This window comes from Carcharhinus amblyrhynchos, chromosome 4 (assembly GCF_965287045.1).
Source record: "Carcharhinus amblyrhynchos chromosome 4, sCarAmb.v2.hapA, whole genome shotgun sequence".
NCBI lineage: Eukaryota > Metazoa > Chordata > Chondrichthyes > Carcharhiniformes > Carcharhinidae > Carcharhinus > Carcharhinus amblyrhynchos.
In genome coordinates, this window is record NC_137327.1 from 24278224 (window position 1) to 24301613 (window position 23390).

At 41.4% G+C, this 23390-nt stretch overlaps 1 protein-coding gene across 1 annotated transcript in view; it reads left to right on the forward strand.

Moving 5' to 3' along the window:
* Positions 1-14999: 14999 nt before the first annotated feature.
* The window catches only part of dbndd1 (dysbindin domain containing 1), a 34533-nt gene continuing 26142 nt past the window's right edge, over positions 15000-23390 (forward strand). The window contains exon 1 of the mRNA XM_080186849.1: positions 15000-15340. Coding sequence (XP_080042975.1) covers positions 15310-15340 — 31 coding nt within the window. The 5' untranslated portion in view covers positions 15000-15309. The remainder of the gene's footprint in view (positions 15341-23390) is intronic.

Sequence of the window (23390 nt, forward strand, 5' to 3'; positions counted from 1 at the left end):
GTGGGTTAATAGTCTGCAAGTGGAAAGACCCCTCGCTGTTTACAATTTTTGAGAGTTGTCAAAGGAAGAAAGCAACCACATCCACACTGACAAAAAAAGGAAAGCTAATCCCATGAAAAGATCTCACTGCCTCTTGCACTGTAGGTAAAAGTTTATTTATTATTCACAAGTAGGCTTACATTAACCCTGTAACAAAGTTACTGTGAAAATTCTCTCGTCGCCACCCTGTGGCACCTGTTCGGATACGCTGAGGAAGAATTTAGCATGGCCAATCCATTTAACCAGCACATCTTTCAGACAGTGGAAGGAAACTGGAGCACCCAGAGGAAACCCATGCAGACACGAGGAGAATGTACAGACTCCACACAGACATGATCCAAGCCAGGAATCAAACTCAGGTCCCTAGTGTTGTGAGGCAGCAGTGATAACCAATGTACCACCCATAAATAGTGTATCTGGGGGTAAATGGTCTGAAAGATGGAAAAATAGAGTCCCAAAGCCTCGTGTCCAAAAGACATTACAACCATCTTTAATTTACACTATCGTGATTTACTCCAGGTGGAATGATGTCATGCTAGTGGCCCCAAAGCCCTGAATGTTTTCACCATAAAAGTCTTTAATTCTCCTAGAAGGGGCTGCACCTTATTATGGTCTGCATTAATACACCTGTATTAAGCAGGTGACATATCCCCTCTTCACAAATACCAAAAATTGCATCGGCTTATCACAAGAAGACAACGATTAGAAACAAGAGTAGGCCATTTGGCCCCTCAAACTTGTTCCACTATTTGTTGAGATCATAACCTACCTTTTTGTAGCCTCAACTCTACTCCCCTGCCTATTCCTATAGCCTTTGACTGCCTTGTCAATCAAGAATCTATCTGATTCAGCTTTAAAAATATTCAATGACCCTGCCTCCACTGCTCTCTGGGGAGGAGAATTCCACAAACAAACCTTTTTATTTCTTTCTACCTCATCTATTTACCTAGCTTACCTTTAAATATATTTACTCTACTAATGTCAACTATTACATGTGACAGGAGATTCCACCACTTGCTGAGTAAAGAAATTAATACAAAACCAAGTCTCGTTATGGTGGATTACCGATTGATTATACTCAGTTCAGAGGTGTTAATCCATTAAACCAATTGATGCCCCTTCCAAATGTTTAGTTGGGTTTTACACTAGCATCACGAGTACCCACAGATAGCTTTTCCCTCTGAATGTTTTCACACTGCTTGTTTCTGATCTGACTATTTCTTCATCCATTTTACCTTTTCTATTAAACAAAAATATTTTTTCCGTGAGCTTGCATCAGAAGACTTGCTACAGAAAAAAAACACCTTTCCTTCGAGCTGGTGTACAGTGGAAGCAGAAAAAAATCAAACATCTACATAAGAACATAAGAACATAAGAAATAGGAGCAGGAGTAGGCCATCTAGCCCTTCGAGCCTGCCCCGCCATTCAATAAGATCATGGCTGATCTGTCGTGGCTCAGTTCCACTTTCCCGCCCTCTCCCCATAACCCTTAATCCCTTCTCTTATCAAAAACCCATCAACCCGCTTCTTAAAAATATTTAGCACTCTTTACCATGGACAGGTACATCAGTATCAATGTGGATTCATGTTTGGGCAAGAATGTAAAATCAGTCCTGCAGGCATAAAACATCACATTACTGCTATTAATCTTCATTGCAAAAAATCTGAATTTCCTCAAAACTGTAAAGAACAGCTTTAGTACAACTGATAGATTTGTAAGCCAATGTTGCCTTTTAATACTTTTGATTCATTGCTTCCATTTCATACTTCTTAAATTTCCCTGACTCATGCATTATTTCTCTATTGAATGGGTACCCCACCTGTCAGTGACTATCCAGAGCAACATGGGGTTGACTTGTCCTCTGATTTTCTCTGCAGAAGTATTTAAATACCCATTTTTATTCTGTCTTCTGATGATCTAGCCAAGATTAGGGAGCTGGAGAAATGACAAAACTCTGTCTCTTTAAGGGTGTACACTGTGGGGAGCAATGTTTCCCTTCTTTTGTGAGCAGATCTGGGATATCAGCTGCCAGTGCCAGCAGACAGCTTAATTGTCAGCATGCAATTCCGATTCTGGAGCAGCTGGAATATATATCCCATGTGGAGGCAACAAAGGTTTCAATTAAATCCAGTACTAAATCCTGTTATAATTTATTGAATCTTTTCAAGCATTCCTGAGTTAATTTAAGAATCTAAAATATTTTTATAATGTAACAAAGAGCTCATATACATTATAATGTGTGTGCTATTAAATACGTCTGTTCATTACTCAGATGGAGAAAAGGACAGCTGCTTGAAAGAAGGTTCAATTAAGAGTAGGAGGATCAACACAAGACTTTCTGATTGCAAATGTAGTTTGTGGTGGGCCTGAGTGATATTTTTACCAGTGCAAAAAGTTGGCTATCACAAAAATAGCCTGATATTACTCTCCCCTGATGTAATCCCAATCAAATCTCAAGCCTAGGCATTTCAGTTTTTTCTTATTCATTTTGTCAGGCATTGGTATTTATTACTTGTCCCTATCTGCCCTCCATTTCAGAAGACATTTGAGAGTCAACCACATTGCTATGGGTCTAGAGCAACATGCAGGCCAGGCCAGGTAAGGACAGCAGATTTCGTTCCCTAAAGAACATTAGTGAATCAGATGGGTTTATACAACTTTCAACAATGGTTTCATGGTCATCTTTAGACTTTTAGTTCCAGATTTTTATCAAATTCAAATTTCACCATCTGCCTTGGCAGGATTTGAACACAGGTCCCCAGATCCTCCTCTGGGTCTCTGGATTACTAGTCCAGGGAAAGTGCCACTGCACCACTGCCTCCTCAAATGTTAACCTCGCCATTTTAATATGACCTGAAACATACAAGTATCGCAGCCCTCATTAAATATAACTTCAGTTTTGATTTTAACTGCCATTAATTCATCTGTTCCTAAAATTTATTGCATGCATTTACGGCGCTTTATACATATCCTCAGATTAGCCCAAATCATTTTCTTATCATAGAATCAAATAAGACAAGGAGGCTTTTTGGCCCATCATATTCATGCTGGCTCTTTGGAAGAACCATTCAATTAGTTCCACCTGAAGGGCGATGTTAGAGGGTTAACATTCCATTTGAAAAGAACCAGACCCTTACCATTGCATTGAAGTGCCAACTAGACTAAGTCCTAAATGGGGCTTGAACCTTCTGACTCAAAGACAAAAGTGATATAACTGATTAAAGTTTAACCCCCCCTACTAAACTCAAATGATGTACATTTTTTTACTTACAGAAGAGACTGTGTCACCAATGATAATGGCTGAGTTATTCTCAATGTATTGCACTGAAGCCCAAACCATTAAGAGTTTTAGCTGAATCAATAGGATTTTTGTACATTTTATATTTATGTAGAACACTTATGTAGGAAGTAAATATGTCTGTACATAAACCCAAATATGCACATCTATGACACCTTAAACTGCAGCAGAGAGCCGCCCTTTGATTCACAGTATCTGCGAACAATATTTTTAGCTTTAATTAGATTGTCATTTGCATATCCAGTTTAATTAGTTAACCCATTTGTGTCATTGTTTTGTTTTGGATTAAAGTATATTGCCAGATCACAAAATACAAAACAAGCTAATCTATGACATTGCCGAGAAAGTCACAGAATATCTTCCAATTTAATTTGCCACAGATTAAAAGGTTGGACATGTGAGGTACTATATTCTTATGGCTAAACAATGGATATCCTTCACATCACAGATTTCAATTTGACAGATTAGTGCATCTAGTACAGATTTGGTGTGGAGAGGATGCAAATCAGGACCTTGGGTTTGACAGTCAACATAACAAATTCAGGGCTCACATTGAAAACAATGTTTGGAAAATGATGTGGACTCTGACCCCAAGAAGATCAGCTGTATTTTGCTTACCAATTACAGTATGTGATATTGGAGTTAATCAATCTCAATATTGGTTGAATTATCACCAAGAACTATGTGCTGCTGGTTCTGAGAAAAAATATTGGATAATTTGGCACTGAGATTAATGAGGGTTTCACTAATCATGAATATTAAGCAGATAGACAACAAATAATAGTGGATAGAAAACAAATAATGAATATTGCTTGGGTTCTGAGACATGTAATATTGCTCTTCCTGTTGACTTTGATAAACTAAAAAAAAGCAATCTCTTCCCAATGATAAGGTAGCATTATTTTAAAATAAAGAAGCACAATAAAGGGCAGCATGGTGGCACAGTGGTTAGCACTGCTGCCTTACAGCGCCAGGGACCCAGGTTCAATTCTGGTCTTGTGATTGTCTGTGTAGAGTTTACATGGTCTCTGCATTGAGTTCTCCCAATGTCTATGTGGGTTCCCTCCATGTCCTTCAGTTTCCTCCCACAGTCCAAAGATGTGCAGGTTAGGTGAATGACCATGCTAAATTACCCCTGAGTTTCCCAAGATCAGTAGGTTGGATGGATTAGACATGGTAATAGAGGATAGGGCTGGAGAGAGGGCCTGGGTAAGGTTCTGTATCAGAGAGTCAGTGCAGTCTCAATGGGCCAAATGGTCTCTTCTGCATTTTAGGGAATTCTATGAATACTATTGATCACAGCTTAATCTTTTAAGAATTTCCAAAAGCCTCCCCAGTTTATTGTTACCATGGAGATATCATCAGCCATTATCACAACAGTACGGCTGCTGAAGTGAGATACTGTTCCTGTCATTTTTATTCTTTGTCCTTCTCACAGCAATTTGTCAAATGGGGAAAATCATTGCAATGATTAGATATTTTCCTACTTCATGGCATTTGTTGCCTGTGAAATAGTCTATACAGAATATTTCACAGGTAACAGACACTTTGACCAGTTTATTACTCAAAAATCACTTTTACCTAGGTGCTTTTACTTTATGAGACAAACAAATCATTATGAAGTGCTTCAAAAGGTTAGTCACTGCACGAATCAATTCCAGCCTTCCAGATTGCTTGGATCTCCTACAATTTGCCTATTGCCACAACAGGCCCTGGCCCTGCCCTCAACCGTGGAACACCCAAATAACAAAGACACTGATGTCAGATTCCTACTTATTTACTATAGCTCAGCCTTCAACACCATTATTCCTATGAAACTCATCTCCAAGCTCCGTGGCCTGAGGCTCGCCTTCTCCCTCTGTGACTAGATCCTGAACTTGCTAACCCACAGACCATAATCAGTCAGGCAACAACACCTCCTCCATGATCATCCTCAACACGGTGTCCCACAAGGCTCCTCAGCCCTCTGCTATACTCTTTATACACCTATGACTGTGTGGCTAACTTCCACTCCAACTCGATTTTCAAGTTTGCTGATGACATCACCATGGTGGGTCAGATCTCAAACAATGACAAGACGAATACAGGAATAAGATAGAGAATCTGGTGAACTGGTGTGACAACAATAATCTCTCCCTCATGTCAATAAAATAAAGAAGATAATCATCGACTTCAGGAAGCATAGTGAAATACATGCCCCTGTCTACATCAATGAGGACAAAGTAGAAATGGTTCACAGCTTCAAGCTTTTAGGTGTCCAGATCACCAACAATCTGTCCTGGTTCCCCCATGCCAACACTGAAGTTAAGAAAGCCCACCAAACTTCTACTTTCTCAGAAGACTAAGGAAATTTGGCGTGTGTGCTATGACTCTCATCAACTTTTACAGATGCACCATAGAAACCATGTCACAGCTTGATATGGCTCCTGCTCTACCCAAGACCAAAAGGAACTACAAAGGCTCGTGAATGAAGCGCAGTCAATCAGGCAAACCACTCTCCCATCTACTGACTCTGTTTACACTTCCAGCTGCTTCAGAAAAGCAACCAGCATAGTCAAGGATCCCACACACCCTGGACATACACTCTTTCACCTTCTGCCATCCGGAAAACTATACAAACGTCTGAGGTCACGTACCAACCGATTCAAGAACAGCTTCTTCCCTGTTCTTCCAGACTTTTGAATGGGCCTATCTCGCACTAAGTTGATCTTTCTCTACATCTTAGATATGACTGTAACACTACATTCTGCATTTCTTTCCTGCTCTATGAATGATATGCCTTGTCTGCATAGAGTGCAAGAAACAATATTTTTCACTGTATACTAATACATGTGAAAATAATAAATCAAATCAAAAATCAAATGACAGTGGTTGAAACTTAATTTTATTTAAACTAAAACACTTTATTAAAAACTTGCAAGTTAAAGAAACAACTCTTATACAATAAACTAACTTTTCCCCAAATTATGTTGACTGCCTGAAAAACATATGCTGCTTGGTCTGGTGAAATTGATCAGCTGTTGGATTCAATTCACTGAGTTTGCACTGATGGATGAACTCAATGTCTTCTTTATATGGAGGTGGATCTTGCACATCCCGTTCTTTCGTCACAGCAGCCTGTCTGAGTCTTTGCTAGGGGGTCATCTCCAGATATGTCTTTATCTTGTTCTCCAAGTTCTTCAGAAGGTTCTCTGGATTTCATGCAATGTGGTCACAGGGTGGGGGTCACAGCACCCAAGGAGGTTAGGCCAGGCCATCCTCAGTGTCAATTTTTTAGGTGTCCTGGATGTGCATATTTCCTTTCAAGATATAGTTCCGGGGGTCTGGCTGAAACCAAAACATAATCTAGTTTTCTATTGTTCTGGCTGAGCACCTCTTGATAGGTGACTGGCCATAACAACTTTTTCATTGTTAAGGTAGAACACCTCTGCTGTAGCTATATAAAACCTTGGTTAAGCTGCATTTGAAGTATTGCATGCAGTTCTGGTCACCACACTACTAGAATACATGGGTATGGAGAGCGTGCAAAGAAGGTCCACCAGTATGTTGCCTGGTCTGGAGGACATTGGCTGTGAGGAGAGGTTGAATAAGCTAGGATTGTTTTCACTGGAAAGACGGAGGTTGAGGGAAGACCTGAAAGAGCTCTGCAGAATGATGAGAGGCATACACAGGGTGGATATTCAGAGGCTTTTTCCCAGGGCGTAAGTGTCAATTACAAGTGGGCACAGGTTCAAGGTGAGAAGGGGAAAGTTTAAGGAAGATGTGCGAGGGAAGTTTTTCATGCAGAGAGTAATGGGTGCCTAGAACACACTGCCAGAAGTGGTGGAAGTAGGCACATTAGCAACATATAAGAGGCATCTGGATAGGTACATGAATAGGGAGGCAATAGAGGGATGCGGACCATATAAGGGTGGAAGTTTTTTTTTAGTTCAGCTGGGCATCATGATCAGCACAGGCTTGGAGGGCTAAAGGTTCCTATGCTGTACTTTTCTTTGTTCTCAGTATATGTAAGACAGGGCTGGGCTTGTCCCTGTTGGCTTTTACCTCTGGTAACCTTGCCCTGTCCAAGTTTTGTCAGGCTTTTTGCTTGCAGAAGCTGTTGGCTGTGGATTAATTCAAAGTGTTGAATTTTACATTGGGCCTAGTTGCTTAGGCTTTTGGCCACTTGGCCACACAATGTTGCTTAAATACAATTATTACACCCCTACTTTTGGATACATTTTTGTTTGAACTGTTCACTTTGCTGTTCTGGTAAATTATTTTGTCCTTTTGATTTTGACTCCCTCAGACTCACTTTAAATTGAACTCCAGTGCAATTTGGTAATTTGGAAAATGAAACAGTGCCTTAGGGCTTAGTCACATCCTTCACCTGTGACTAACTAAAAGCAAAAATAACTCTTCACCATCTTCTCACTGACATTTTCATTTTAGAAGCATTTAAATTTCACACAATGTCTTAAAACAGTAACTGCACTGGGCAAATTCTTCACAAATAGTGTCCTTGACTCCGACAGATTTGCAGTCTGCCACATTCTGAATGGTGTTGTTACTATTGGTAACAGCTGAGTCTGTTCTACAGTGTTGCTATAATGATTCAGCTATCTCTCTGCAACTCTGGTGAAGATACCACCTTATGTTTAGAAATAGTTAGGTGAGGACTATGCTTCTATCCAAATATTCAAAGCTAGAACCAATGTAGGGCAGCACAGAAATAAATGACCAGCAAGTAAGTGATGCTTATCACAAAAAAACTTGGAGATTGAAAGACAAGCTGATTGCATTAAATATAACACTCGAGTCAGTATGCATGGTTGCTTCAAAAAACATTTTTTCTAACCATGAATTCATGTCATCACATTTGCTGAAGAAAAGTGTTGAAGGGAATGTCTTTAATATTCCCAACAGCAACCATCTGACATAATGCAGAACCACACCCTCTCGCAACCCAGACTACTTCACTTGGTCCCATGCTTTTCATTGTGTACGGCACCATGATTAAAAGTATGTAGATGATATAAAAACTAACTTTTGGTTGATAGTGAGAAAAAACAAAGTTGTAAACTTTGCAGTGGCACAGTGGTACAGTGATTAGCACTGCTGCCTCACAGTACCAAGGACACGGGTTCAATTCTGGCCTTGGGTCACTGTCTGTGTGAAGTTTGCACATTCTCCCTGTATCTGCATGGGTTTCTTCCAGGTGTTCTGGTTTCATCCCACAATTCAAAGATGGGCAGGTTAGATTGATAGACCACACTCAATTGACCCTAGTGTCAGGGAATTAGCAAGCTAAGTATGTGGGGTTACGGGAATAGGGCCTGAGTGGGATTGTGGTTGCTGCAGACTCGATGGGCTGAATAAGCTCTTTCTGCACTGTAGGATTCTATGGATTCTTTGAACTGAACTGCGAGAAGATACCAATGGACTGGTCAGATGGCAAATGTAATTCAATGCAGAGAGCTGTAAGGTATTGCATTTAGGAAGGATAAACAAGGCAAAGGAATACACAATACATGGTAGGAAAAGGAGAAGTGCAGAGAGCAGAGGGATCTTGGAAAGTATGTCCAAAGATCGCTGAAGATATCAGGATAGAAGGATAAGGTGGTTACAAAACCTCCTTCTTTACTTCTCTTTACTGGCTGAGGTATAGAATGTAAGAGCAGGCAGATTGTGCCAGAGCTGTACAAAAATTATTGTGTTAGATCACAATATATTCTGTCTGCTGCATGAGAAAAAAGATGTGTTTGCACTAGAGAAGGCACAGAGGAGATTTATGAGAATGTTGCCGCGATTGGAAAATGTCAGCAATGAAGTTTGGGTTGCCTGGAGTTGTAACAGAGGAGGCTGAGGAAACATCTAATTCATATGTATCAAGTTAGAGAAGCCTAGATACAATAAATAGGAAGAAATTACTTTCTTCAGCAGAGTTGACAAAGTGGAAACAAAGTCCCAGTCCTCACATTGAGGATACTCTCCAACATGCTGTGTCACACTACCACCGTGCTAAATTGGATAGATTCAGAACAAATCTAAAATCTGAAACTAGGCATCCATGGGGCACTGTCAGCCATAAACAGTAGGATTGTATTCTACCAAAATCTGTAACCTCATGGTCTGCCATAACCCTCAGTCTACTATTACCATTCACCAGGTGATCAGTCCTGATTCAATAGGAGTGTGAAAGAGCAAACAAGGATCAGCAATAGGCATACTCCAAAATAAATAACAAATGAACAAATAAAAGCCCTACAGTCTTGCTGCATCCAATCATGAATGGTGGTGGACAATTAAACAATTAGTGGGAAGCGCTTCCATGCACATGCCCATCATCAACAATGGTGGAGCCCAGCATGTCACTGCTGAAGCATTTGCAACTGTCTTCAACCAAAAGTGCGGAATGGATGATCCATCTCAACTATATCCTGAGGGCCTTACCTTCACAGAAGACAGTCTTCAACCAATTTGATTCATTTCACCTGATATCGAGAAATGGCTGAGCACTCTGCATATGACAAGGCTTTTGAACCCTAACAATATGCTAAAGAATTGTGCTCAAGGACTTGCACCTATAGCCAAGCTGTTCCAATAGAGCTACAAGTATGGTATCCATCCAAAACAATGGCAAATTGCCCAGATATGTTCCTAGATATATCCCCCTTTACTGCTGCATCAGTCTACTCTCAATCAGCAGCAAAATGATGGAAAGTATCTTGGACCATGTTATCAAGCGGCATTTAATTACCAATACTGTACTTACAATGGTCAGTTTGTGTTCCCAACAACTCAGTTTCAGACTGACTTTGATTCAACCATAGACAAAAGAGGTGATATGAGATTGACTGCCCTCAACACCAAGGCAGCATTTGACCAAGTTTGGCATCAGGGAACTCCAATAAAATTGAGAGACAGCTTTCCACCAGCTGGAATTATAACTGAACAAAAGAAGATGTTTGTGGTTGTTGGAGGTCAGTTAGCACAGCCTCAGAATATCACTGGCAGAGTCACTCAGGATTGTGTATTTTGCCCAACTATCTTCAGCTGCTTCATCAAAGACTTTCACACCATCAAAAAGGCAGTAGTGGGAATGTTTGCTCTTGACTGTACAGTGTTAAGATCCATTTGTGGCTAAAAGGTCTCTGCCTGCAGCAAAAGGAGCTGGATTTTGGGCTTGGGCTGATAAGTGGCAAGTAACATTTGCAACACATAATTTTCAGCTGATAAGTGGCAAGTAACATTTGCAACACATAATGTTCAGGCAATGAACATCTCCAACAAAAGAATCCAGCCACCTCCCTGCCATCTTGGGCAGCATGGTGGCACAGGGACCCAGGTTTGATTCCCGGTTTGGGTCACTGTGTGGAGTTTGCACATTCTCCCCGTGTCTGTGTGCGTTTGCTCCAGGTGTTCTGATTTCCTCCCACAGTCCAAAGAAGTGCAGGTTAGGTGAATTGGCCATACTAAATACTTCCTCAGTGTACCCGAACAGGTGCTGGAGTGTGGCAACTAAGAGATTTTCACAATAACTTCATTACAGTGTGAATGTAATCCTACTTGTGACTAATAAATAAACTTAACTTACTTACACTTGATTTTCAACAGCATTACCATTGCTGAATCACCAACACCTTGGGGATCACCATTAACCAGAAACTTAATTGAACTAGCCATGTAAATACTCTGACATTGAGGACATGTAAGAGGCTGTGTATTCTGCAGTACGTCATTCACCTCCTGACTCCCCAAAGTCTTTCCATTATCCACAAAGAACAAATTAGGATTGTGATGCAATATTCTCCACTTGCCTGGATGAATCCAACTCCAGCAACACTGAAGCTCAACACCATCCAGGATGAAGCAGCTCACTTGGTCTGCACTCCAGAACCAGCATAAATATTGACTTCTTCCACCAACAATGCACTGTGGGTGCCTGATTCACTGCTGTAACTTTCCATACTTTTTCAGCAGCTCTTCTGACCTGTATCTCCAAGGATGAGGGCCAGCAGCACATGAGAACACCGAATTGATTTTCAAATTGCACACAATCTGACTTGGAATATGTTTCCACACCTTCATCATGGCCTGGTCAAAATCCTGCAACTCGCAACTGAATAGTACAATGGCAGTACCTTCAGCACACGGATTGCTGTATTTCAAGAAGATGGCTCACCACCATCTTCTCAAGGGCAATAAATGATGGTCTTGCCAGCAATGTCCATACCACATGGAGAACATTACAAATTTTAAAACTATATTTTTAAAGTGGACACAACAACTTTTCAAATGCCTGACAACATATCAGACATGATGTGGAGATGCTGGCATTGGACTGGGGTAAACACAATAAGAAGTCTCACAACACCAAGTTAAAGTCCAACTTGTTTATTTGGTAGAAAAATCCACTAGCTTTCGGAGTGCTTGCTGCTTCTTCGCCAGGTGACTCACCTGACAAAGGAGCAGCAAGCACTCCGAAACTTTGGACTTTAACCTGGTGTTGTGAGACTTCTTACAATACATATCAGACAGACAGCTCTGAAATTCACACAATGCCTGATTAAAGTATGGGCAATTACAGCCGCCTGTGAAATTCGCAAGTTCCTTTGTTGAGGATGAACTATCAACAGATCAAGACTATCACACATCAGCTGACTCACCTTTCTACTTCATCCTGAGCCATAAAGACATCAAAACTCAGTGCCTTATCTGAAAGGTATACAAAAGGGTAATTTAAATTAAATGAGGTGATTTAATTAAAAAAGCCTTGATTGTGGCTGTCTCAAAAGCTTGCAGTGTGGGATAGACACATACTGTGGAAAAAACCCACAACTTTTTTGGAAGAAGCAGCCATATTTGTAACCTGTTCTTTTAAAGAATAGCTCTTCAGTTCAGGAGCACCATCTGAAAAGCCACCAAACAAACCTCAAAACAACTGTGCAGTCATGGTAAACCTTGAAAGTAAGAAAATGACTCCCTACCCTCCCAACCTATTCCATCTTCAGGGAGTCGACCTCCTGGAAACACAACTACAAAAAAGCTGCGCATCTTACTGAGAATCCTCTGCTGTATTCCAGCCAAATGATTAATTCATCTAATAACTTATAGGCTTGGTATATGAAAGAAACCGAAATAGGGCGACACGGTGGCACAGTAGTTAGCAGTGCTGTCTCATGACATCCGGGACTCGGGTTCAATTCTGGCCTTGGGAGACTGAGTGGAGCTTGCTCGTTCTCTCTGTGTCTGAGTGGGTTTCTTCCAGGTGCTCTGGTTTCCTCCCACAGTCCAAAGATGTGGGATTGTTGTATTTCAAGAAGATGGCTCACCACCATCTTCTCAAGGGCAATAAATGCTGGTCTTGCCAGCAATGTCCATACCCCATTTCAATGCCCCAGTATGGGCATGAGAATATTACAAATTTTAAAACTATATTTTAAATATAGATAGAAGATAGATTGACTATGCTCAATTGCCCCTTTGTGTCAGGGGGACTAGCTAGGATAAATGCATGGAGTTTTGGGGATAGGGTCTGGGTGGGATTGTGGCTGGTGCAGACTTAATGGGCCGAATGACCTCCTTCTGCATTGTAGGATTCTATTAATTATTACTTGTAATCTTTTTTTTTCTTAATTTTGCTTGTATGTGTGTGAGTGAGATATCACATTAAACCCCCAGGACATTTATGACCTTTTGTAGTTCCTTGTGGTCTTGCGCAGAGCAGGAGTCATACCGGGCTGTGATACAACCAGAAAGAATGCTTTCTAATGTGCATCTGTAAAAGTTGGTGAGAGTCGTAGCTGATATGCCAAATTTCCTTCGTCTTCTGAGAAAATAGAAGCATTGGTGGGCTTTCTTAACTATAGTGTCTGCACGGGGGGACCAGGACAGGTTGTTGATGGTCTGGATACCTAAAAACTTGAAACTCTCGATCCATTTTACTTTGTCCCCATCAATGTAGACAGGGGCATGTTCTCCTTTATGCTTCCTGAACTCGATGACAATCTCCTTCATTTTGTTGACATTAAGGGAAAGATTATTGTTGCTGCACCAGTTCACCAGATTATCTCATTCCTGTATTCTGTCTTGTCATTGTTTAAGATCCAACTCACTACAGTGGTGTCGTCAGCAAACTTGAAAATCAAATTGGAGGAGAATTTGGCCACATGGTCATAAGTGTATAAGGAGTGTAGTAGGGGACTGAGAGCACAGCCTTGTGGGGCATGTGTTGAGGATGATTGTGGAGGAGGTGTTGTTGCCTATCCTTACTGATTGCGGTCTGTGAGTTAGGAAGTTCAGGATCCAGTCACAGAGGGAGGTGCCGAGGCCCAGGCCACGGAGTTTGGAGATGAGTTTTGTGGAAATAATTATGTTGAAGGCTAAGCTGTAGTTGATAAATAGGAGTTTGACATAGGTGTCCTTGTTATTTAGGTGTTCCAGGGTTGAGTCCAGTGCCAGGGAAATGGTGTCTGCTGTGGGCCTGTTGCAGTGGTAGGCAAACCATAGTGGATCCAGGTAGTCTGGAAGACTGGAATTGATTTGTGCCACTTCATAACGATGGATGTCAGTGCCACCAGTCAATAGTCATTTAGGCACGCACATTGGCTTTTCTTAGGTACCGGGATGATGGACCCAGATTGTTGTAAAGAGAGGTTGAAGATGTCAAAAGTGGACAAACCACTTTGAATACAAGAAAACACATTAACCTCACTCATAAAACCACTTTGATCACAGACAATAAAATACACAAAATCTGTATGTGATGGCCATGAAGAAATAAATACATCAACATTTTAGTGACACTTTGGGTGTTGGTGCTATTTATCTGATTAATCTTTCTTTACTGCTGTAGCAGGCGCCAGTGCAGCAATGTAAAAGTGTTTACTGTAATTTCTTCTGCAGGAGAAAATGATGAAATGGAGAGGAGATTGACATGTTCCAAGACACTTTGTGTTCTAAGTACCTCCATTAGATTGCATGGCTCGTTTGTTACACTTTGTGCTAACTTAGACGCACTGATTTTGCTTGTTAGAATCGAGATTCAGAGAAACGTAGCCTTAAGTGTTTTTATTCAAATTATCGGCCTTATTTACTCTTTCACGTCTTTAACCCTGTCAGAATCCTTTTGGGTGGAAAAATCGTTTTCCAAACCTCCTTCCTCATCCAGGCCTTATATAACAAATTAAAGCCATCTGTTCACTGGGTAGTTCAGAGTCCATCCAAAGTGCTATTTGTAGAATGGTATTGCCCATTCCTCCAGGCACCACTTTATATTATAGCACTGGCCCTGAAACAAATTGAGCATTTCTAATAAAATGTTTTACTGGCAATTGAAAATACACTTGTGTATGACTTCCTGCTCTAATTGTGGCATGGGATGACCTCTGACCGTACGCTCCGCTTAACACACCTAGTATTTGTAACCACAGGGAAAAAAGTCAGAAGAAGCTGAAGAGGCGATGTTGGGTGGAAAAAAAAATCCCCGTGGGACAATGCAACAAAAGATGGTGTAGTCCATATGAATTATTGAGATACTTTTCTTTATGTTGAAAATCTGCAAGCATTTCCCCCCCTTTTCTGTACCACATCACGATGTGCCACTAAATTCATTCAGTTTTTGTTGGCAATACTTGTGAGGAATTATGTGATTCATTGAGTGAGCTAGCTAGCGTGTTGAATGGTACACCCCAGTCACAGTTTCTCTGGGCTGACAGCCAGAGACCGTCTGCAGTCTCTCACCCTCATTTGCAATGCAATGCTTACTTTGCACTGTAATCTCCCATTTAGCAATCTGATATGCTTGCATTGTTTTGTGTGTGTGTGTGTATGCGCGCTGGCGCAATGCTCAGGGTTTGAAATGAGAAGCTGCCTTTGAGCTGTTGATCTTTTGCACTACAGCTGTATTCTTACGGGCTCGCCTTTTTCTCTCTTTCTCTTCCCCCTCGATGGTGCTTTCAAGAAGGTGGGATCGAGTCAGACTGTCTGGATGGAGAAACAAGGAGGGGCAGGAGCTCAGGGTAAGAGAGCATCTTTACACACAAAAAAATCAGTTAACCCTTTACTGCAAGTTCTTTGTAACCTGCAGAGGTGAGCTTGTATACATTTATAACATTTATATGCGATTTTTGCATTGATAGGAACTAATTCAATAATATTTTTAATATATAAACTGAAAAGAAACAATTTATCTGTTTCGCACGCGGCCAAAATAAGGGGTTATTGTGCCATGTGCAAAGGTGACATTCGTATCTTTTAATGTTCACTTACTACAAAACAACTGCTCCGTAAACTTATTCCTAATGAATTAATAGTCTAACATCGAACTCTGTATTTAATGTTCAATGCCTGTTTAAATATTTAAATTTTAAGCTACCTTTCTTTTTTTTACAATTTCAAACAGTAAGAATTGTCTTCGCCAGATTTAACCCCAAAACAGTTCACACAAAACTGTTAATTCAGTGCAGCACTGATTTCTAACAATTTGCAAATGACACATCTACTGAGGGAGTGTTATACCTCAGACGACATTACCGCCCCTAGAACTTTAATCCCGACTATTTGAGACATTCACTTCTTAAAAATGTTTCAATTCAACGCGTAATTTGGTAAAAAAAACATAGCATGTTGATTGCAATGTATGTACTGTATTAATCAGAAAACGGTGGTTTGGGCGGGGTGTGTGTGGTGGAGGGAGAACGCGTTATCGAGATCTCTTTCTTTAGAATTCTGATTTCTTGCTGAGATATGGTCCATAAACACGGCTAGTAGCTTCCAGAATTCTGCTCTTATTTTTCTGAACTTTGATTCAGGTTAGAGACAAGCTGTTTAACCACATGGAGTACCGCAGTCGGATTAAATCCCAACTCAGCGCTTTTGGAGACAGGTCCATTCCGACAGCCAAAGAGGAAGGTTGTCTGATTTTCTCCTCCAGGACCACCCAAGCCGATTGGAATCATTCAAGTTGTACTCAACTAATTCAGTCCAGTACAATCCTAGGATCATTTTTATGTGTGGTTCAGACACTCAGTGAGCCAGTAAATGATTAGAGGAATTTTAGACATCAGAAGTATTTAGTACATTTGGCAGGAGGAAACTTAGTTCTGGGTTGTGTTTCCAATAACGGTCCTGTGACCCTTGCATTCCCACATGGCAGAATAAAACTGGCTTTAACCATGGCTACACTCCAAACCTCATCACAAGGAATAATTTGTTGATACCTTCTCAGCTGTCTGATATGCAGTGTCTATGGAACTAATCTTGCGGGCGAGGGGGGGTGCAGGAGGATTATAAAATTGGGGGGTGGAATTAGGGGATACAAGGGGATACAATACCATGATTTATACAGGGCTGTAACAAAGTCTTATAATGTGGTAGTTCATTATATTACTAAACAATAACATTATAAATCAAGCTGTGCAATAGATATGGATTGAATTCTGCATAACTATTGCAAGCATTGATCTCTGCTTGTGTAGGTGAATGCAGGGAGAAACCTTGCCCCTTTTTCCATATAACAGCCTTATTTCACCCTCCTCGTGCATGTATGCACCTTTGAGTCAATACAATGACCTCTCCTGCTAGTGGTGTGGCCAGGCATGAAGCCGTCAAGAAATTGTGATTTCCTCTAGCTAAACATTAAAAAGTCTAAAACCATTGGGTTCACAAATTCCAAACAATCAACTCCGCTCTGTCTCTTTGGCAACTGCATCAGCTGGAATCAGACTGTTTGCAATTCTGATTTGACCTTGAGCTGATTTTTCCCATTATAAAGATTGCCTGCTTCTAACTACAAAACCATAAGAAAAAGAAACAGGAGTAGGCAGTTTGACCCCACGAGCCTGCCCTGCCATTCAGTAGATTCATGGCTGATCTGACATTCCTCATGTCCACTTTCCTGCCCTTTCCCCATAACCCTTGATTTCCTTCCTGATCAAAACTCTATCTTTCTCAGCCATAAATATCACAAGGCCTCTGCCCCACTTACCTCTCTATGGCAAGGAATCCTAAAGAACCCTCAGAAGAAATTCCTCCTCATCTCAATCTTAAATTAGCACCCTTTTATTCTGAGACTATGCTGTCTGGTTGTAGACCGTCCGATAAGCAGAAACTCTATCACTTGCCCACAACATCCTGGGGGCTGCCATTGACCAGAAACAGGCTTAGCAATGCAAAGACTGGCTACAAGAGCAGGTCAGAGGCCAGGAATCCTATGGCGAGAAACACCATAAGATTAGGAGCAGAAGTAGGCCATTTGGCCTATTGAATCAGCTTGACCATTCAATGAGATTATAACTGATCTGCTGTGATAATCCTCAGTACTTTACTGTTTATTCCCATAACCCTTGATTACCTTATTGATTAAAAATATTTCTATCTTAACCTTGATCATATTTAATAAACCAGCCTCCATAGCTGTCTGTGGTAAAGAATTCCACAAGTTCACAACCCTCAAGGAAAAAATTCCTGCTCATCTGTCTTAAATGGGATCTCTTTTGTGCCCTTTGATCCAAGACGCCCTCACAAGGGGCAACACCTTCTGACTTGCAAACGTTTGTTGACCATCTACTAGGTGCAAGTCAGGAGTGTGATGGAATAGTCTCTATTAGCCAGATGAATGCAGCTCCAATAACATTCAGGAAGCTTGATACAATCCAGGACAAAGCAGCCCACTGATTGATACCCTATTTATATTCTTAAAAATACACATCCTCCACTACCGGTGCACAGTGGCAGTGGTCTTTCTGGCTAACCAGTTAAACTAAGTCAAATCAACTGAACAGTGGCAGTAGTGTGCACTACTTATAAGGTTCACCAAGGCTTGTTTGACAGCACCTTCCAAATTCATGATCGCAAATCACCTAGAAGGACAAAGGCAGAGATAAATGGGAACACCACCACCTTTATCATAGACTCCCTACAGTGCAAAAGGAGGCTATTTGGCCTATCAAGTCTGCACCGACTCTGACAGAACATTCTACCCAAGCCCTCTCCTCACCCCATCCCCATAACCCCATATATTGACCGTGACTAACCCCCCCTAACCTACACATCTTTGGACTGTAAAGGGCAAGTTAGCATGGCCAATCCACCTAAACTGCACATCTTCTGAGTGTTGGAGGAAACCAGAGCGCTTGGGGAAACACAGACAGACAAAAAACAAAGTAAAGTGCAGCAGCATTGGAGCAAGCCCTTTGGCCCTCCAAACCCGTGCTGATCATGATGTCTTAACTAAAAAACATTCTGCCCCTACTCAGTCCCTATCCCTGTATTCATATACTCATCCTGATACCTCTTAAATATTGCTAATGTGCCTGCTTCCACCACGTCCTCTGGCAATATGTTCCAGGCATCCACCGATCTGCACGAAAAACTTGCCCCCCCTCACCTTGAACTTGTGCCTCCTTTAATTAACACTTCCACCCTGAGGAAAACCCTGACTATCCACCCTGCCTAAGCTTGAATTCTGTAGACCTCTATCAGGTCTCTCCTCAGCCTCCATCTTTCCAGTGAACATCAGGCAGAGCGTGCAAACTCCCCATAAACACAGTCACCCGAGGCTGAAATTGAACTGGGTCCCTGGCACTGTGAGGCAGAAGTGCTAACTAGTGCCACCGTGCCACCTAGCAAGTTCTTCTCCAAATCACACAACCATCCTGCATTGGAACAATGTCATTGTTCCTTCAATATCACTGGGTCAGACTCCTGGAATTCCTTCCTAACAACACTTTGAATGTACTTACATCAGATGGACTGCAATGGTTCAAGAAGACAGCTCAGAACCAGACATACCCAAAGGCAATTAGGAATGGACAATAAATACTGGCACTGTCAGCAATGTTCACATCTCAAGAGCAAAGAAAATAGGTCCACCTATCCTCCATCTCGAAACTTTATTAAATGCTTGTTGCTGATATCCTGTCCTGCATCAAGCCATGCCATCCATAACCTTTGTTCTTGCTGATGTACTTGTGCCCCTGGCTTTCTAAAGCCTCAGAATTAAATGTTCTTCCTTTTTAAATCTCTCCATACTTCACTGCCTGTTAACACTCCAAAGTCACTAGTTTTAATGCATCACTCCATTTACCCCACCTTTGATGGAGTTGTTATGAGCTATATGGACCTGATGTTCTAGAATTCCCTCAAACCTTTCCGTCTCCTTCTTCCATAGAGTAGAATCCCTATGGTGCAGAAAGAGACCATTTGGCCCATCAAGTCTACACTGACTCTGACAGAGTATCTTACCCAGGCCCTATCATCATAACCCCACGCATTTACCCCGCTAATCCCCCTAACCTACACATTTGGGGACACTAAGGGGCAATTTAGCATGGCCAATCCACCTAACCTGCACATCTTTGGACCGTAGGAGGAAACCAGAGCACCCACAGGAAACCCATACAGGTACGGGGGGTGGGGGGTTGTGGAATATGCCAGAATTGAACCCGGGTCCCTGGTGTTGTGAGGCAGCATTGTTAACCACTGCCACTGTGGCACCTCCTTCCTTTAAACTTTTGCCCACCACTTTAGTAGCTGTGAAATGTTTTGGGAGGTGAGGTTGTGAAAGACATTATGTACAATCAAATGAGTTATCTAAAAAAAAGAATCAGAGTTACAGGCCTAACAGGCAATGTTTGGCCCATGATTCAGTTCAAGCATTAATCACAGCAAAGAAAGCAACATATGTTCACTCAAATAGGCCCTTGGCAAGATATGTAATGCTCACTGAATTGATCTTTGTGCGTGAACATTTCACTTGAAATAAGTTAGCTTTTTCAAACTAAATAAAATATACAATATCTGCTGCGTTTATGGAGCATATACAAGCTAAAGTCAGCAAATCGCTTCAAAGAGAACATGGCATGAATTAAGTACTAAAATACAAGCAAAATACTGCAAATGCTGGAAATTAAATAAAAACAAAATGCTGGAAAAACTCAACAGATCTGGCAGCATCTGTGGAACAAGAAACAGAGTTAACATTTCAAGTCCACGTGGCTCTTCTTCATGGATGAAGGAGGTAGAAATATGATGGATTTTATAGCCTGGAGGAGAGGGGGTGGAATAAAAATAGGTCAAGGAAAAGTGGGAACACAGGGAAATTTGACAAAATGTTATGTACATAAGACAAAGAGTGATAATAATAGTGTCAAAGACTGAGGCTGTTTTTAATAATGGCATAAAGGATAGATGGCAGCATGGGTTATTAGCAGAACAATGGTTAGTGCTCTCTGATAGCAGAACATAGGAATAAGTTACGGGGGAGAAAGAGGGGACATTACAGCAGGCCAAGAATAGAAATGTCAGCGTGACGGCAAGTCGGCAAGTTGAAATGGCCAGCAACCGGAAGGTTAGGGTTATGCCTGCAGACAAAGCAAAGGTATTCTGCAAAGCAATCACCTAGTCTGCATTATTTTCCCCAATGCAGAAGAGACCACATTGGGAGCAGCAGATGCAGTAGATTAAATTGAAAAAAGCACCTCTTGTGAGGCTGGCTTTCGTTCAGGGTACTCATTGAAAGGTTGGGTGTACTGCACACCTGAGTCTCTACAACTGTTACTTAGAATCATACAGTGCAGAAACAGGCCCTTCGGCCCATCAAGTCTGCACCAAACACAATCCCACCCAGGCCCTATCCCCATATCCCTGCACATTTACCTGCTAATCCCTCTAACCTACACATCCCAGGACACTAAGGGGCAATTTTAGCATGGCCAATCAACCTAACCCGCACATCTTTGGACTGTGGGAGAAAACCAGAGCACCTGGAGGAAACCCATGCAGACACGAGGAGAATGTGCAAACTCCACACAGACAGTGACCCGAGGCAGGAATCGAACCTAGGACCCTGGAGCTGTGAAGCAGCAGTGCTAACCACTATGCTGCCTTTTTGCTTGAAATTCAAAATCAGCCCAGCTAGTAAGACAAGAGAAATTTAAAAGGTATTTGGAATGCTGTTGGCTGAGGTAGAAGAATAAGGGAAAAAAAAGACTTTCATTAACTAAATGGACTATCTTGGTCCTGGAATGTTTAATAATGAAACTTAGCTGAAGAACAGACAATGAATCTCAAATTTGGGAAAATACATTGCAGAAATAAATAAATTGGAAACAAGTTAGTTCCAGTAATTGTGCATGACAGGAAACAAGTCTGAAGCAAGCCAGTGCCTTAAACTAAGTTTATTTCCAAGACAACACAGTACCAATTCCTCCAATAATTCCAATTCCCCTCTGCTCAATGTGCCAGCTCTTTTGGAAATCAAATTAACAAAAGATCGATTCAACCAATTAAAGGGAAACTGCAACACAAAACAAGAAAGGAAACTTCTAAACATCAAGTCACGATTGGTCATCGGGGTCAATAAAGCACTCCATCCCCCATGGTGCCCACTCCCTCTCCAGGGACACCGAGCTGCAAACATAGCCACAAAAGAGGGGCAGACAGTCAGGTTGATTGCCCACCGTTTGGACCTGCTGATGGCCAACTTGTGGAGATGCCGGCGTTGGACTGGGGTAGACACAATAAGAAGTCTCACAACACCAGTTTAAAGTCCAGCAGGTTTATTTGGTAGCACAAGCCACAGTGGCTTGTGCTATCAAATAAAACTGTTGGACTTTAACCTGGTGTTGTGAGATTTCTTACACGGTCAACTTGACCAGGCCCAAAGCAGCTTCACAAGGAGGTCCAGCTCCCTCTCTGCCAAAGATCAAGACTGTGGGACTAAAATGCATCCACAAATTAAGCAGCAAATTCTTAAGGAAACTAAGAAAGGCATGCAGCCTAGAATAACTTACATATAGAATATCATTCATGGACTCTGCAAGACCTCAAAAAAGACAATCATCTTAGGAGCCCATGAATCAAGGTCCTATGATTGCATGGGCCCTGAACCCATTTATATTTTAGATATTTGTTTCTGAGAACAGAAATGTCCCCATTTAGACACTTTTGGAGCAAACTGAACAACCAATTAAACTAAATCAAATAAATGGAGGGACAAATTAACAGAGCAGCCATTAGATCTTAACAATATGATTGATAAGACACTGACACTGAGTATATGTCCCTTAATTAAATTGATTTAGATTATTTGGTTGGTCAGAACAATTGAGACTGAGTACATGTGCAGGATTTATGCCCAATTCAGACCCAACCCTAGATTTCAGGCAAAAAGGCAGCACATTTTGTACAGATGGAGATCTCTAGCGTGTATCCCGAAGAAAAACCAGCCTCACAAGAGGCATTGCTTTCAATTTAGTCTATTGCATTTGCTGCTCACAATGCAGTTTCCTCTACACTGGGGAGACTAAATCCAGCTGGGTGACTGCTCTGTGCCCAAGCGTGGTCCTGACCTTCCTGTCACTTGCCATTTCAATTCACTATTTTGCCCTCATGGCCACATTCATGTCCCCAGCCTGTTAAAGTGTTCCCGAACTCTTCCACACCCACCTCATAATTTGTTCCTATATTTTGCTTTCAAAGAGTGCTGATTCTCGTTCCGTTTATTAACATATTCTGCTATCAGATCTTTATGCCATTATTAACACCTGCTTCCCCAGTCTTTAGCACTACTTTGTGCCACCTGGTTCACCCACTTCTTCAACAGTATGAAACCCATCACATTTCTACCTCACTTTAGCTCTAAAAAAAGAGTCACATGGACTCAAAATGTTAACTCTGTTCTTTCTACAGATGCTGCCAAACCTGCAGGGTTTTTTTTGCAGCATTTTATGTTTTAATTTCAGAATTCCAGCATCTGCAGTCTTTTACTTTTATTCGTATGTCTTTTTGCTAAAACCTCTTGGTTGGAGATGAGCAAGTCTGGCACAAGATGTGGGATTTGGACATCTGAAGCTGGTAAATCACAAGCTGTTCTGTGGATGTCCTTTTAAACTTGCAGAAAGCAGATGTTTATTGCACTGAGACTCGAACTATGGCACATAGGAGATAGTAACCATGAAATGCAGCTACTTAACATCTGGTTTTACAGTGCCATGAGTACTGTTTGGCATCCAAAACATTTTTTTTAATTCACTCGTGTGACCTGAGCGTCACTGGCTGGCCAGCATT